This window comes from Podarcis muralis, chromosome 8, assembly GCF_964188315.1.
Source record: "Podarcis muralis chromosome 8, rPodMur119.hap1.1, whole genome shotgun sequence".
NCBI lineage: Eukaryota > Metazoa > Chordata > Lepidosauria > Squamata > Lacertidae > Podarcis > Podarcis muralis.
In genome coordinates, this window is record NC_135662.1 from 32,394,246 (window position 1) to 32,410,134 (window position 15,889).

General features: G+C 40.7%; 1 protein-coding gene across 4 annotated transcripts in view; it reads left to right on the forward strand.

The window, feature by feature from the left end:
- Nucleotides 1-15,889, forward strand: part of STAU2 (staufen double-stranded RNA binding protein 2) — a 136,787-nt gene that overhangs the window by 109,201 nt on the left and 11,697 nt on the right. The window contains exon 14 of one of the 4 annotated variants that reach the window (XM_028736691.2): nt 15,711-15,815. The exons of 2 other annotated variants lie outside the window; for them this stretch is intronic. In XM_028736691.2, coding sequence (XP_028592524.2) covers nt 15,711-15,794 — 84 coding nt within the window. In that variant the 3' untranslated portion in view covers nt 15,795-15,815. Of the gene's footprint in view, nt 1-14,157; nt 14,257-15,710; nt 15,816-15,889 lie in introns of those variants that run through there. One more of the 4 variants, XM_028736690.2, reaches the window with a different exon arrangement.

Consider the following 15,889-nt stretch of genomic DNA (forward strand, 5'->3'; position numbering starts at 1 on the left):
AAGGACAGATCCTGAAGCTGAGGCTCCAATACTTTGGCCACCTCATGAGAAGAGAAGACTCCCTGGAAAAGACCCTGATGTTGGTGAGGGCACAAGGAGAAGGGGACGACAGAGGACGAGATGGTTGGACAGTGTTCTCGAAGCTACCAACATGAGTTTGACCAAACTGTGGAAGGCAGTGGAAGACAGGAGTTCCTGGCGTGCTCTGGTCCATGGGGTCACGAAGAGTCGGGCATGACTAAACGACTAAACAACAACAATTGCATAATCAAAAACAAAAACAACCCAATACCCCCCCCCCCATTTTCTGACCAATAATATCAGGCATCTTGAAACCTTTATTTACCAAGAATGTAGGTAGCTGTCTAGCTTGCTGTTCCATCTTAAAGCTTAGGATATTTTGTGGTGAGGTGGGGGGAATCATATGTTAATAACAGCAAACTGTTCACTAAAATATGGGAACCAAATCAAGTTGAGGCTCTACCTAACTAAGGACATGCAAGAGCTTGAATTTTTAGAGTGAATTAATCTGTTTACATATTTGATTTTTGACTCTTGATTTCAGGTCAATGGATGACGTTCACTTCTACTTCTATTTTTGGTTTCCTTTCCCAACTAATTATTTTATACTGAACACCATGTCATTTCTGAATGTCAAAACTGATTTGCTCTGTTAACTTTGTTCTTTGTGTTGGACATAATTGGACAGATCTTGTCCCATGATAAGTGAAATGTAGAGATCTGAATCTTATCAATACATGGAAAGGCTGCTAGTATTACATTTAGGTATAATTCTAATAGTCTTGAGGGAATACAGATAAATTTCTAGGCTAATAGTCAGCATGAATAGTTGATTCAGGTTTAAATTTTGAAAGCACCATTTTTTAAATACATGCAAGTATAGTTGAGACTTCTAACTCTTAATTCTTAAAAATTAACTGATCTGTTCGTATCTCCATGTCATTGTTACAGGCATGGAAACAAGGAAATTGTTAAGCTTAATTGGTAGCAATCATTTTGCAAGGCTGCATCATTTAAGACTAGTCTAGTGTATGTCACAAATTAGGAAAAGTATGAACAAATCTGGTAGAGTGCTTAATGAACAAAATGAAGGAAGCTATAAAAGGCAATGAGTCTTCCTAGGAATTAGCAGTGTTGCCCAACTGAGGAGCCCAGAAAATGTGAGTTGATAGCAAGGCAAGTGGAAAAAAAATAATTTGACCATATTGCTGAAAACATAAGAATGAACAGCACATTTTTGCTTACATCAGAATTTGAAGGCAAGCTTTAGAGGTAGTTGGACAGTTTCTGTCAATTAAGAGCATGCACTAATGTTCCCAAAAAGTCTGTTCCTAGGATCTGTCAACCCTCTGGAGCAGAGTTATATACTCATATTGAGTGAGGCTATGAGACATTGCGGGGGGAAGGGAGATTGTCAAAGATAGTTTCCTTCTCCGTTTTACTGACAGCTTCTCTTCTGTACAGAGGTGTGAAAGGATTGCTAAGGAAGATAGAATGATTGCAGAGAAGTTCAGTAAATTATTCAGATCAGTCTTCATTGTGAAAGATGCAGGACAGAAAGCCATACCTGAACTGCATTCTTTGTCTAAAGAACTAAGTCAAATAGGGATGACGAGATGAAATTCTAGGGCTAATTGACAAATTAAAAATTAACAAGACATTGGATCCGGATGCCATACACCTGAGAGTTCTTAAAGAACTCAAGTATGAAATTATTGATCTTCTATCAAAAATATGCAACTTGTCACTAAAATTGGCCTTCTTGCTGGAGGATTGGAGAGTAACCAACAGAACATTGATTTTTTAAAAGGGAGCCAGAGGGGAGCCAGGAAATTACAGACCTGTTAGCCTAACATCTGTCCTGTATAAATTAATGGAAACTTACTAAAGCTAGAATTAACATATAGAACAGGGATGGGGAACCTTTGGCCCTCCAGATGGTGTTGGGATACAATGCTCATCATCTCCAGCCATTGGCTATGCTGGCTGGGGCTTAGATGAGTTATAGTCTATGGGGGGGGCACAGATTCCGCACTCCAGATATTGAAAAGCAAGCCATACTGGGAATGAACCAGCCTGGGTTTTGCAAAGGGAAAGCCTGCCTCACTAACATTCAGAATTCATAGAGAATGACAAAAGACATACAGATAGTGGTGATCCAGTAGACATGATATACTTAGATTTCCAAAATGCTTTTGACAAAGTCCCTCACCAAAGACTTCTGAGGAAATCTAGGAGTCATGGAATAAGAAAACATGTCCTCTAAGAGATCAGTAACTAACTGAAGAACAGGAAGCAGTGAGTTGGAAAAACATTCTTGCCTTGGAAGTAAGTAAGCCTATATTGGGACTAGTGAAGTTACCTTTATTCATGAATTATGTGCTCATAACAGAAGAACCCTGCTGAATAAAGGCCATAGTGACCAACCAGATGCCCATGGGAAGCCCACAAGATGGACATCTTGCCACTTGTGATTTCAAGCAATTGGTATGCAGAGGCATACTGTCTCCAGCAGTGGAAGTAAAATATAGCTATTATGACTAGTAGCTGTTAGCCTTGTCCTCCGTGAATTCATCCAATCCTTTTTTAAAGCCATGCAGCCATCAATGCCTCTTGTGGGAGCAAATTCTTCACACACACTTGGCTGTGTGAAGAAGTACTTTTGTCTGTCTTGAATCTTCCAACCTTCAGCTTTCCTTGATGACCCTGCATTCTAGTATTATAAGAAAAGGAAGTGAGGATTGAGGTAGCCAACTTTTCAGATGATGCCAAATTATTCAAGATGGTAAAAAAACTGAGTAACCTCCGAGAAGCTCCAAAAAGCTATTTCCAAAATGTGTCACTGGGCAGTGGCAAATGAAGTTCAGTGTAATAAATGTACAGCGGTGTACATCACAGCAAAAAAAATCTCATGTTCACTGATGGAATCTGCGCTTGTGATGACTAAGCAGGAAACAGACCTTGGAGTTGTAGTGTATACCTCCGTGAAAATACCAACTATGCAATAGCAATGAAAAAGGCAAATCCTTTGCCAGGGATTATTAGGAAAGGGTTTGGAAATAAAACAGCCAGTATTTTAATGGCCTTATATGAATCTAAGGTGCCATCTGCATTTGGAATACTGTGCACAGTTCTGATCATTCCATCAAAGAAGAACTGAAAGGGGCAACCCAAATAATCCGAGAGTTAGAGAACATTATTGTTTGTTGTTTGTTATGAAAAATAGGTGACTTAAGTGGGGGAAGAGATGATGGAGGTTTATATAATTAACCATGGTATGGAGAAACTGTAAAAAGATGTCTTGTTTCCATACCATAATAGTAGAATTTAAGATTTGATCATCCATTGAAATTGATTGACAGATTCATGATAGAAAAGGGGAAAGAGTTATTTACACAGTGGATAAGTAATTTATGGAATTCTCTAACACAAGACGTGGTGATGACCATGAGTTTATAGATTGCTTTAAAAGGAAGTTGAACAGGGTAATTGAGAATAGGGTTTAATATGACTGTTAGCATTGTATGCATCTGAATATTGGTGATGGTGGACAGCAGACCTCATTAGAGTGCTGTTATTTATTTGTTGCACTTACATCCCTCCTCTTCTCCAAGGAGCTCAAGGTGGCGTACATGGTTTTCCTTCGAACACAGGCTCTGGCAGATTATGGGGATGAGACCAATAGTGGGTCCAATGGTCAAGAAGGTGGTATCTGCATGTGCTGTAGAGGGAAGTTAAGGGCAGGTGGGGCTTGTCAATCTGGGAAGGTAGCTCATCTAGGAGGAAGAAAACTGATCATAAACTTCCACTGCCTTGCAGGGTATCTTCAGGACAGAGAGAAAATCATAAGGAGTAAAAGCCTCCATAAATCCAGAGTGGAATTCCTAAGACAGTTGGATGGCGCCTTATACGCCTCCTTCCAGCAACTCCTGCAGCCCAGCTGGTGCCAAACGTATTGCTCTGATTTCCATTTTTTATTATGATTTTGTGATTTTTCCAAAGTACAGGGATATATTGCGTAAATTAGATATATATTCTACATTTTTTACAAGAAAAGCAATAACAGGAACCCTCCACCCTAGAAAATAGGTTGTTGAACCTAAATGATCCAGAAGGCTGTTAGGATGTTAGTGCCGTTCTTAGTGCATGCTTTATGAGGACTGGGGGCTTTTTCCTTTGTTGTCAGTCAATTTCTAGGCACTATACAGGCATTGAAAAGCACAATGGCCCCGCCCACAGGTTCACAATCCTATAGACATGACACAAAATGGGGGGAATGAAGGGAGAGATAAAAGGAAACAAGCAAACATGGGTACTTGTTATTAAAGTCAAACTACTGCCTTCTTTTTTTTTTTTTTTGGTCATGAACTCCTTTAACTTAAAGTGCCATGGATTAAACTTGGCACCTGGGGCATACAAAACTCTCCTTCTTAAACTATGGTCCCTCCCCCTTCACAGAGTTGTTGTGAGAATGAGCACACTGTCTTTCCACAGGGTGATTGTGAGGGTGAACACAATAAACACTGCGAAGCTTCTGGCAGATTAACTGGGTTCAGCCCAAGGCACTACATTCAGACCTCTGTCATTTGAGCTGCAGATACAACTAATAGGCTCTTTTAAAATGTGCTAGTAAAAGAAGCACTTCCCCAATAAATTGCAAGACCATTTTTTAGAAGCCCACACACCATATCATAGGGAATGTGGCTGGAGTTCTAGCAAGGTTGATACCTTTGTTCCAGGCATAGGCAAACTCGGCCCTCCAGATGTTTTGGGACTACAGCTCCCATCATCCCTATCTAATAGGAGCAGTGGTCAGGGATGATGGGAGTTGTAGTCCCAAAACATCTGGAGGGCTGAGTTTGCCTATGCCTGCTTTATTCCTTGCCATATCTTAAATAACTTGCTGGTGGTGGTGGCTGCTGCTGCTGTTTGTAAATATTTTTTTACTCTGAATTGTCATGTTGCATTATAGACAATTATCTGATTTGGAGAAGAGCCATGTGTCAGTGGTAGAACACATGCTTTGCATGTAGAAGATCCCAGGTTCAAATCCTGGCATCTCCAGTTAAGAGGATCTGGTAGCAGGTGATATAAAATACCTCTACCAGAGAGCCTGAGAATAGAGAATACTGGCCTAAGTGTACAAAAGTATCTGACTTGGTATATGTCAGTTTCCCCTTATTCCTATGTGTTTTTATTCTATATGGACTTCAAAATGAGTTTATTTACAACTCTGTGATTTAGCTTCTTCCCTCTTTTTGAACAAATACATCTCACACATCAAGTAATGTGATCTAAGTAATGTGAACTCATATGAATATAGGGTTACTTGATTAAAGCTGTGGGTTTGTTCCAGACTTAGCCATGCTTAGAGTAGAAATCAGTGGGACTTAAGTCAAGATTAAATAAGTCTCATTAATTTCATTGGGTCTGTTCAAAATATAACTAAATCAGCATCCAGCACTACATTTGTTTTTCATAAATGAATATCCAAACTAAAAATATTCTCATTTTTAAAAGTCAGGTTTGACGCTGTTTTGCAAATATATGTATAGGGATTGCTGGTGCAATTCAGGCAGTAAGGGTTTGATAAGGCTTTACAGACCATCTCAAACCCTATAAATCTGTAATACTATTGCAACTAGCAGATATTTGGAATACATTGCAAGTGGCTTTGTAATTTGCCAGATTTTGAAAGTAGCAGTTTTTAATTAAAAAAAAGAGCCCAGCTATTATTAATGGCTTTAATAATGAGTGTTAAGTAGGAATGATAAAATAGCAGTTAACAGATCTAGCATACTAAAAGCCAGCTGCTTGGGATGGTTTTGGACATATCGATTTATTTTTTTGACTGTAACTGTAGATGGAGAAAAAGCAGGCCTGCAGTTGTGGAGTTAAGCTGTGTCAAATAAATGTTGTTGACTGCCAGTTGGAAAAGTTCCTAAACTACTAGGATCAAAATATTGAAGGAAATCTGTTACCTGGCTGGTGATGTCTCTCTAAGGTGGGCAATGTATAAAACAGGCCTACAAATGGCCAGTTAACTATATTGTTAACAGTCACCAACCCGTTATTTTCTGCTGTAGTGGATGGACAATCAATCCTCTTGCTCCCTCCCTCTCTTGGAATATTACACTATTGCTCTCTGTAAGAATGAGTGTGTAAAAGACTCATTTTTGTCTGGAACTAATGTTGTTCTGCTGTTGGCTTCCATGAAAACAAACACTCAGGGTATGTCATTGTGTTCTTTGTAGCTGTTGATAACATTCTCTCTCTCTCTCTCTCTCTCTCTCTCTCTCTCTCTCTCACACACACACACACACACACACACACACACACACCTTGTAGGCATATTTTGCCATTTTCAAATAAGCGGCAACATATGTTTGGGTCAAATCATTTGGCTGATTAGAACCCTGAAGTATTTGTAAACTTACAGCTAAACTACCATGGAGGTCTACAAAGTTACACAGTGTAACGAGATCCAAACAGTAGGCTCGATAACTAAGGCTCAGAGTCGTACTGTATAGAGTTCTTCTATAAAAAATTTTCTGCCATAGTAACGAATAGAGAAAATTATAAAAAGTAAGAGAAAATACACAGTCTCTCTCTGCTCTTCCAGAAAGAAAAACAATCCCGATCATTTTTCTGCGCCAGATGCAGGCAACTTCTAAAGAGACTTGAATGAGCAATTACACCTTGAGGTTGAAACCTGAGAAGCATTTCTCCAGCCTATGATTCAGTATTTCTGCACCCAGTGGGGGCTGGGAAAGATAACAGCAGCCACCCAGCTTAATAGTACACTTTGGGTTCCCCAAAGATTGCCAGAGCCTTCCAAGGGAGAAGAAAGGTAAATCAGACCCTGCCACATCTAATTTGAAAAACAGGGATCAAACGAACCCTTTCTTACAAGTTAGAATTTTGGCTGTCTTAATGCATTGCAGTGAAGGAGTGAGATACTAGCCAGCCAGTCTCCCTGTTTAATTTTTCTCCCTTCCTGAAAATTCACTTCTTAACCACCAAGCACCAAAAGTTAGGATTACTGGATGTTGTTGTGGGTTAGGAGAGAATGTGTTAGAGCTTAGCAGCAGGAGCAGCAGACCCAGGTTACAAATTCAGTGACCAGGAACAAATGTGCCCTTTCCTTTATTTTTCAGCCAAAGTCCTGGATATAGGACTTTAAATGTTGCTTTTAAACCTTGTCATCCCATATCTACATACTAACCATTCTGCTCTTAGTTTCTTCTGACTCATGGACACTTTTAAGGTGACATATACTAGTATTATCAATTAGTACAGATCAGGGGTGGGCTCTGCTTAAAGCTCTAGAACTTTGTTCCCATTTTAGTTTTAAACAAAAAAATTTTTTTTGGAATCCAAGATGAATGCTATTATTGCAGAGTTCAGAAAATGATTGCTAAATATCACTATCCTTGCTTTAAAGACAGGGAATGCTATCTTTGCATATGGTTTCTAAGACCCCTGAGAATGGGTCCAGCCCTTTGGTATAAATGCCACTGATTAAATATATATGTGTGTGTTTTTATTTTCATTATCAGATTTTAAAGGTGGCCCAAACAGTTTCGCAAGCTGGATTATACACAATCAGCTGTAGAGTGTTTCTGCTATCATGTTTGCAAGAATAGTGGACTGAATGTGGAATGTGGCATATTGCATACCCAAGCAATGGCAGTGTGCCAGAGCAATGCAATTTATAATTAGAAGAGAATATTTCTGTATCATAAAATGTAAAGAAAATACATAAATCAGTGCCATCCTGGTGGTCTCCATTAGCACAATAGATATCTCAGTTCACTGCTCTTTCCCGTTACACATGCAGTTCAAACACTTTGGGAGTAACATGGTTTTTCCAAGCACAGGAAATTCAGGGAGTGACCACAGACCTCTGGAGTCTGATTATTTCATTGTTGCCAGGCAATGGGCATTTTGTGAGAGCCTCCTGCACATTTGCTCATTCAGCGAGTCTTTGTTTTGAAATGAAAAAAAAGCAGGGTCAGCCCTATCATTGGGCAAAGTGAGATGACCTTTTCAGGTGGCAGCCTCCTTCCTATCCTAACTTTCCCCCTAGCCTTTCCCCTCGACCCTCTAAAGTAGCCTGCCATCTCAGGTGCAGTGGAGGACACTATCCTGTCACCGTTGTTGAAGTAAGATTCAGCTGCCAGTCCAGACGTTTTCTGTACGTCTTATCCCTCACACCAGGCAGCAAAATATATTGAACCCACCCCGAAGAAAGGAGAACAGGGCAATTCTTGGGATTTCCTTGCCAAAATCCCACAGAGGTTGAGAGAAGGGTTAAAATAGTTTCAGGTTGTTGGAGACTGTCAAGTCTTAAGCAATGGGAATGTGTTGGTGTGGATATTAGGTACAGTAGGTGTAGGAACAATCAAGATTTGGTCACCCGTTTTAGTAATCCATGCTTAATAATGCAGCTCATTATGTGTTTCTGCAATGCCAGTCATGCCCTAGCTCAGGTATGGCACATGGCCTTGGTATTAAATGAAATTATTGGATTGTCTTCAATGTCATTCTTTCCATTAGAAAGCCATCACTGATCATCTGGACTTCCACTCAGAAATAATGTCCCTTCTGAAAAATCCTGTCATTTCCCCACAGTCACATTCCTAGTTAGAATATTCAGAAAATATTGGAAGAGCACTGAAAAATATAATGCAGTTCAAAAACTTTAGTAACCCCAAGAAACAGTATAAAACCCGACTTGTGGGCCTCCCCCTTTCTTTAAATGGAGATAACTTGGGCTAATCCACTTCTTAGCATCTGGTGAGGAAAAAGAATTCTTACTGTGGCAAAAATTAGCTTTGGGAATAACGGTGGTTGCCAGCTGCATAAACAGCACTCACCCAGCGGCATTGTTCAGTCATTGGGAGTGCCTAGATTCTCATCTGATTAGTGACAATCTGTAATTAATATTGCAGTTTGTAAACTTTAGCAAAGCAAGCAGGCCACTAACCTGCTTTGTGGAGGAAGAGCTAAGTGGATGGGATTCTGCAGGGCGATGAGCCCTTCCTGAGAAGTGAAGAGTATGCTATACTCCTTCTGGAATCGGTGTGTGGTGATCCTGCAGGAGATGACCTTTTATTCATTATTAGAGAGAGGGGAGAGAAGAGACCTCCCCTTGTGAAATGCTCAGCACTCTCTGTACAAATTGACTGTGCTGGGTAGTGGGAATTGAGAGAGATCGCAACCTCTCAGGGTGCATTCTGTACCCTGCAGGATTGGGCTTACAGTGTTTTTTAGTGCCCTGGTCTATTTCAGGAGGCTTTTCTTTATTTCAGCATTTTCAATAGGAGTGTACACATCTGTCTTTATACCCAGCAGCTTTCCTGGCCCACAACAAGTCCTCTGTGAGTTTCCCCAACCAAGCTCAGTGGGATCTCTGTCAGCTGCAAGATTTATGTCATCTTTTTCAGCCCTGAGAACTGTTCCTTAAGCTTTTCACATCTGGATTTAATTGGAAAGACATTAAAAGACATTAAGTGTGCTGGAAAAGCATATTTTAGGGAGGATCTTTATAGGCACTTCCATTAAAGGAGCTAACAGTTAGAGGTTGAAGTGGGATGCAGACAAGTCATCAGCTGTTATCAAGGACAAAATTGCACTGCTAACTGCTTCACAGCAGTTCTTCATCGAGACCCTGAGTCTGTTTCTGACCTTTAATCAGGAGCCTGGTACAATTGAACAAACATTATGCTTTTGTAAAAGAGAGCAACTTGGGCGTTTTTCATTTGTAGTTTTGTCTCAACTGGAGTCACCTTAATGTAGAGTTGAGAAGGCAAAAAATGAGACCTTGTGGATCAAAGGCAGAGTGAAGATGCCCACTTTGTAGGATCATAACACTGCTGTGACCCATTATGGCAAGCCAAGATAATGGCCATCTTTAGGAAAGAAGCAGAACGTTTTTGATTGATTGATTGATTGATTGATTGATTGCATTTGTATCCTACCTTTCTTCCAGCGAGCTCAAGGTGGCATACATAGTTCTCCTCCTTCCCATTTTATCCTCACAACAATCCTGTGAGGTAGGTTAGGCTGAGAATGGCTGACTGGCCCAAGGTCACCCAGTGAGCTTTGTGGCCAGGTGGGATTGTGACCTCTGTTCATCCAGGTCCTAGCCAGACACCCTAACCACTACACCACATTTGTTGGGCCGTAATTCTGTGGTCCATATCCTCATCCATAGCTTCATGCGTTGTTTAATGCATATGTGGAGGTCTCAAAAATTCCATTAACTTGGCGGGGGCAGTTCTGCAGTATAAATCCATTTGTTGTTATGGACTGGCTGGACACAGAGGAATAGTGGGAGGCAACAACTGGGGAACCCCCAAGGGAAGAAGGCTCAGAGCCAGGGGATTGGTGGTGGGATGATGATGAGTGGTCAGAGGAAGAAGAGGGAGCAGACTGGTAGGAGGAGATGTCAGAAGCTGAAGAGGTAATAGGGTTTAGTGAAAGTATGTGGCAGAGAGAAATGCAAAAGCAGGAGAGGAGGGAGGCCAACAGACAGAAATGAGTCCGGCTGATGAAGAAGCAAGGGTGTCTTCCCCCTCTTGCTGCGACAAGTTCCCATTTCCCCTGGTCTCCTGGGACCAGGAGAGGTATGAAGTGGGAGGAGCAAAATCAGGCACGCCAGCCTAGTCTCAGATTGCTTGGGAGAGGAGGAGACTCAGGCAGCTGTGGGAAGGCGGGGACCTTCAGTCTCCACAGCTGCCTCATAGGGGCAAGGCCTACCCAAGAAGAGTTTCTATGCTCATTAGGCCTGGCACTCCTGAGCAGATCCTGTTCTTCTAATAAAGAGTTAACTTCACTTACTCTGTGTGATTTATTGCTGACTCGCTCCTGACATTTGTGTACCCAAAACTGCCCAGTTTGATGACATGAATGGAAACAAACCTGAATTTAACAAATTGGTGTTAGTGTAAAAGATAAAAGTATGGTAGCTATGAATTCTCTTGCTTGTCTTGGACAAGTCATTCTCTCACTTCCCAGTGTGTATCATGAAATGGACGTGGTTTCCTCACCTAATTTTTCTGAAGAGAAGTGAGATAATTATTGTAAAGATCATAGTGCTAATAGCAGGATAATAACACTAGAAATTTAAGTATTAAAATACCCTTGTATATTGTACATCACAGTAAAAAGTTTAATCTGGAATTGGATCTTAGCAGGAAGTCATTTGCAGTGGGTAAAATCATGTGCTGCTGTTTACAAATAATTTAAGGTGCCTGTCTCTGTGTAGACTGACAGGCAGTTAAACGTAAAGGTCTTTTCATCTGGGAACAGTCATGTAATCCTCCTTTTCTTGAACTTAATATATTCTTAAAATAAATGTGATATTCAAAGACTTGTTTCTAGAGCAAAAGCATCTGTAGCTAAACAAATAGACCTTTGAAATAATATCCTGTCTGTCTTTAAAGTGAAAAATAGTGTGTGTATGTGTGTGTTTTCCCCCCTTTTTATCTTTCAATAAAAGCAAAACAAATAGTACAAAATCTTCCTCTGTAAACCATCCCAGCAAAACAAATGGATTTGCTTTATGGTCATCCATCTACTCAGGGCAGGCGGAGGGGGGGCCAGTTGCATTCATTGTCGGGAGCACATTCACATGAACTTCCTCTACAAAGTTACTTCCTTGCAGATAATGTTCTTAGTTAATATTCCCCTTCTACATACATATACGGACAACACATCAGGTTTGGCAAGAGGATGGGTGGGAAGAAAAAGTATTATGAAAACAATGTTTCTTCGTTTGTCTAACAAAAAATATATGCCGCCTGTTTTGTAGCAAAACCTCTGGGTGGGACTGCAGAATTTCAGGACTGGCCCTACCATTAGGGAGGGTGAGGGAACCATATCTGACAGCTGGTGCCTGGGTGGTTATGGTGGCAGTCATTCAGCTGTTTCTTCTGAGCCCTCTGACCAAGCTGTTCAGTTGGAATACAGAGCTATGTGTGCCGTGCAGACTGTCCTGCACCGTCATAACTACCCTGCTGCCTTAAGGTGCGGTGAAGGATGCTGCCCTAAGGCTAGTGTTAATGTAAGATTGAACTGCCAGTCCAGTTGTTTTCTGTATGTGGAATGGGACAGAAGCACCTTTTTCGCCTTTGCTTCAGGTAGCAAAATGCCTTGAGTTGGCCCTGCAGAATCCTTCACTGCATACAGTACAGTGGTACCTCAGGTTAAGTACTTAATTCGTTTTGGAGGTTTTTTCTTAACCTGAAACTGTTCTTAACCTGAAGCACCACTTTAGCTAATGGGGCCTCCCGCTGCCACCACGCCGCCGAAGCACGATTTCTGTTCTCATCCTGAAGCAAAGTTCTTAACCTGAGGTACTATTTCTGGGTTAGCGGAGTCTGTAACCTGAAGCGTATGTAACCTGAAGTGTATGTAACCCAAGGTACCACTGTACTAGTTTTAGAAATATTCTTGATCTTCAAAAATCTACTGGTGGGGGTGAACACTTTCAGCCACATACAAGATAATCAAGATTCCATACACCAAATTAATGTACTAATATACTGTGGCCGAAAACCAAGAATAGTCAGTCTAAATGAAGTAAGTAAATAGGTCACATGTAATGTTGGCATCCGTCTGTCTTCGGAGACAATGGAAGAGTGAGCTTTTGTGAGTAAAGTCAAACCATTGGAGAGTTACAGCATGTGCTGGGGTTGTAGAGATTGATACGGGAGAGACATGTTTTATTGCTGGTGGGGCAGATGAACGTGTCCAGTTTTGCTGCTACAGGTGCACCATAGCGTTTCTAATAATAATAATAATTTATTATTTATACCCTGTCCATCTGGCTGGGTTTCCCCAGCTACTCTGGGCAGCTTCCAACAAAATATTAAAAATACAATAAAACATCAAACATTAAAACTTCCTCCGAGCAGTCTCCAGTCATGCAATATAAAACTGAAAATTTGACTCTAATGTGCATTTCCATTTGTATTTAACTACAACTTAAGGTATTAAGCCAAAGCAAAAAAAGTAAAACTTTAAGAACTGATTCCCTTTTGTGAGCCAGACTTGAATTTACAATTGTTGGGCATTCATAAGGCATAGTGCAGCGTACAAAAGCAATTGAAAGAATTTCACTACAGGTAATTCGAGTAGGAGAGCGTCACACATGTCTTTAGTTGAACCTTAGTCCATGATTATATATGGACAGCTGCCCCACATAAACCGTAAATGCAGGTTTGGTTTACTTTGTTGTTGTTGTTGTTCTTGTTGTTGGTAGGTAATTAATTAATTAATTAATTAATTAATTAATTAATTTTGTATAATGCCCTTCATCCGAAGATCACAGTGCGTTTCGCAACATAAAAATACAAAATGTGCAAAATACATAATGAAAACAAGAACAAAAACAAAAACAAACCAATACTTTCCCTCCTACAAACACATTTACAAGTAAACAGATTTACTTAAGATATTTTATTCTACGCATGAGCAGTTACAGCTGTCCTTGGCTCACATTTACACAGACAAGTTAATGTATGAATCAGATAGACATGGTACAGCTGCCAGCACTCCCTGTGAGTGAAACGGCCGTATAAATTACCACCACAGTAATGGGAATTGCTGCTGGCCATATTCATGATAAACCAATCCCCCATATTATATTAATACACATGAGCACTTGTTTGGTACCACTGTTGTTTAAATCAAAACTTGTATATACTGGCCTTTTGCTGTTCTGTATGAGGCACCATGTGTCCTCCCTAGGACTCATAGAATCATAGAATTGTAGAGTTGGAAAGAACTCCCAGGCAATCAGTGGCGTAGCGTGGGGGGTGCAGGGGGGGCCGGCCACACCGGGCGCAACATCTGGGGTTAGGGCAAATCCACAGGTTAGAGGGCGTAAATCCATGGGTTAGGGGGCGCAAATCCACGGGTTAGGGGGCGCAAATTACTTGCCTTGCCCCGGGTGCTGACAACCCACGCTACGCCACTGCAGGCAATGCAGGAATATTTTGCCCAACATGGGGCTCGAACCCACAACCCTGATATTAAGATGGCCTCATGCTCTACTGACTGAGCTATCCAAGCCAGCCCATTTCAGAATGCAGCTGAGGATTGTCGTGATTGAATGTTTCCCTATAGATACCACTTGTATGTCACGGAGGGAGCTTGGCTGGAATCCTTCTAAAACTAGCATGGCTAAGATTGATCTGTAGCAAATCTTCTGGAATATGAGCTAAGGTACATAAAACAATAATTACGAATTTATTTGTTCAGTCATTTAAGTAACTCATTAGCTTGTTAGTAATTTAATAGAAAAGGAGGGGAAAGTCTTTATGAGACGGGGGCGGGGGGAAGAGAGCCAAAGGCATAGCATAGAATAATCAACAATGCATTACAATAAAACCATTGCAAAACCCATAAAACATACCCAGCAACTGCATATCTACAAGAATTTATCTGAAGCAAAGCACTTCTGGATCTGATTGATGCCTGGATGATAAACCACTTGGGACCTATCTATACACTATGATTCACATTACCTTGAGCTCCTGGAGGAAAGGAATGGATACATACTATATAACTAAATGTCCCATTCAAGAGTTATATGTGCACTTTGACTTATATGTAAATGGTCCACCTTTAAAATTCATGCAGCTGCCTTTGGGCAGACAGCTCTATGTGCACATCAGATTGTGGAGAAGCCAAGGATGATAAAGATGAGACCTAATCTCATCAAATAAATCATTATTTTTCTTCAGACTACTTTTTGTTTTTTGCTTAGAACAACTGTTTCAAGGATTGTATTTTATTTTGTTTACTTTATTACATTTTTATTACAACCTGTCACAGACCTGAAGGTGTCATATATGTGGCTCCTATGAGGCCTCCCAGCCCTTCAGTAAGGTGGTAGCGTTATGTGTTTCACACTACTCTGAAGTCAAGGTTTATACGCCTTGGCTTTTTTGTCCATTGACATTGAGCAAAATGCAAATGTCAGAGTAAAAGGACTAGGAAGACAGTAGAAACAATTGGCTTTTTCCTTTTTTTCTGTGGATTGACAGTACAAATTCCACAAAATTCATTTAAAATATATGGGGGTTGAATATATTAAAATAGGAGGGCGCAGGGAAATTCAAACAATATATCTGTCTTCGTAAATCAAAAAGAAATTGGTAGAAGACGACATTCTTGGTTGATGTGGCTAGAAAGCCTGTTTGTTCCTAACACATGGGAGTGGGGGGAACCGTTCAAGAACAGTTAATCCTTGCTTAAAATTCCCCATGATGCCAGCAATCAGATTTGCATCTGGATAGATTATTTGCCATGTAAAAGTTAGCTGCATAGGGTAATGTAGCCTGAAGGCAGTGCTAAGCAGCACACTCTTTCCTAAATGTTTTAAACGTTGCATTTGTAAATGTGTACTCTCTAGGAGAAGTCTAAATGCATTAGCTCTCTCTCCTCCTCCCCTTTCATCTCCTCTCTCGCAGGCACAGCTACTGCACACATCCTGGTGCACACTGTTTAAAGATCCCTTTGTGCAGACATTAATCCCTTTTCATGTAAATTACATGAGTTAATCAGATTAATATACACAGGGACAGAACAAGTTGGGGGGGAAGGGCTTAAGTCAGGTAATTAAGACTTGCATTGTGCAGTGTGAATAACCATTCTGAAATTAATTTTTTAAACAGATGTTGACCCCGGTCTGTGTGAAATCTAATCAGCTGGGGATGGTAGTGCCTGGTTACAGAGGGCTGTTAATGATCCCTTGCTGAAGTCAGTGGTTGCGAATTCAGGTAACAGTTTGTCAGTTAAGTCACATTTTCTGATTGGTCTTCATAGAATGAGAATTATGGAGATGCAAGGGACC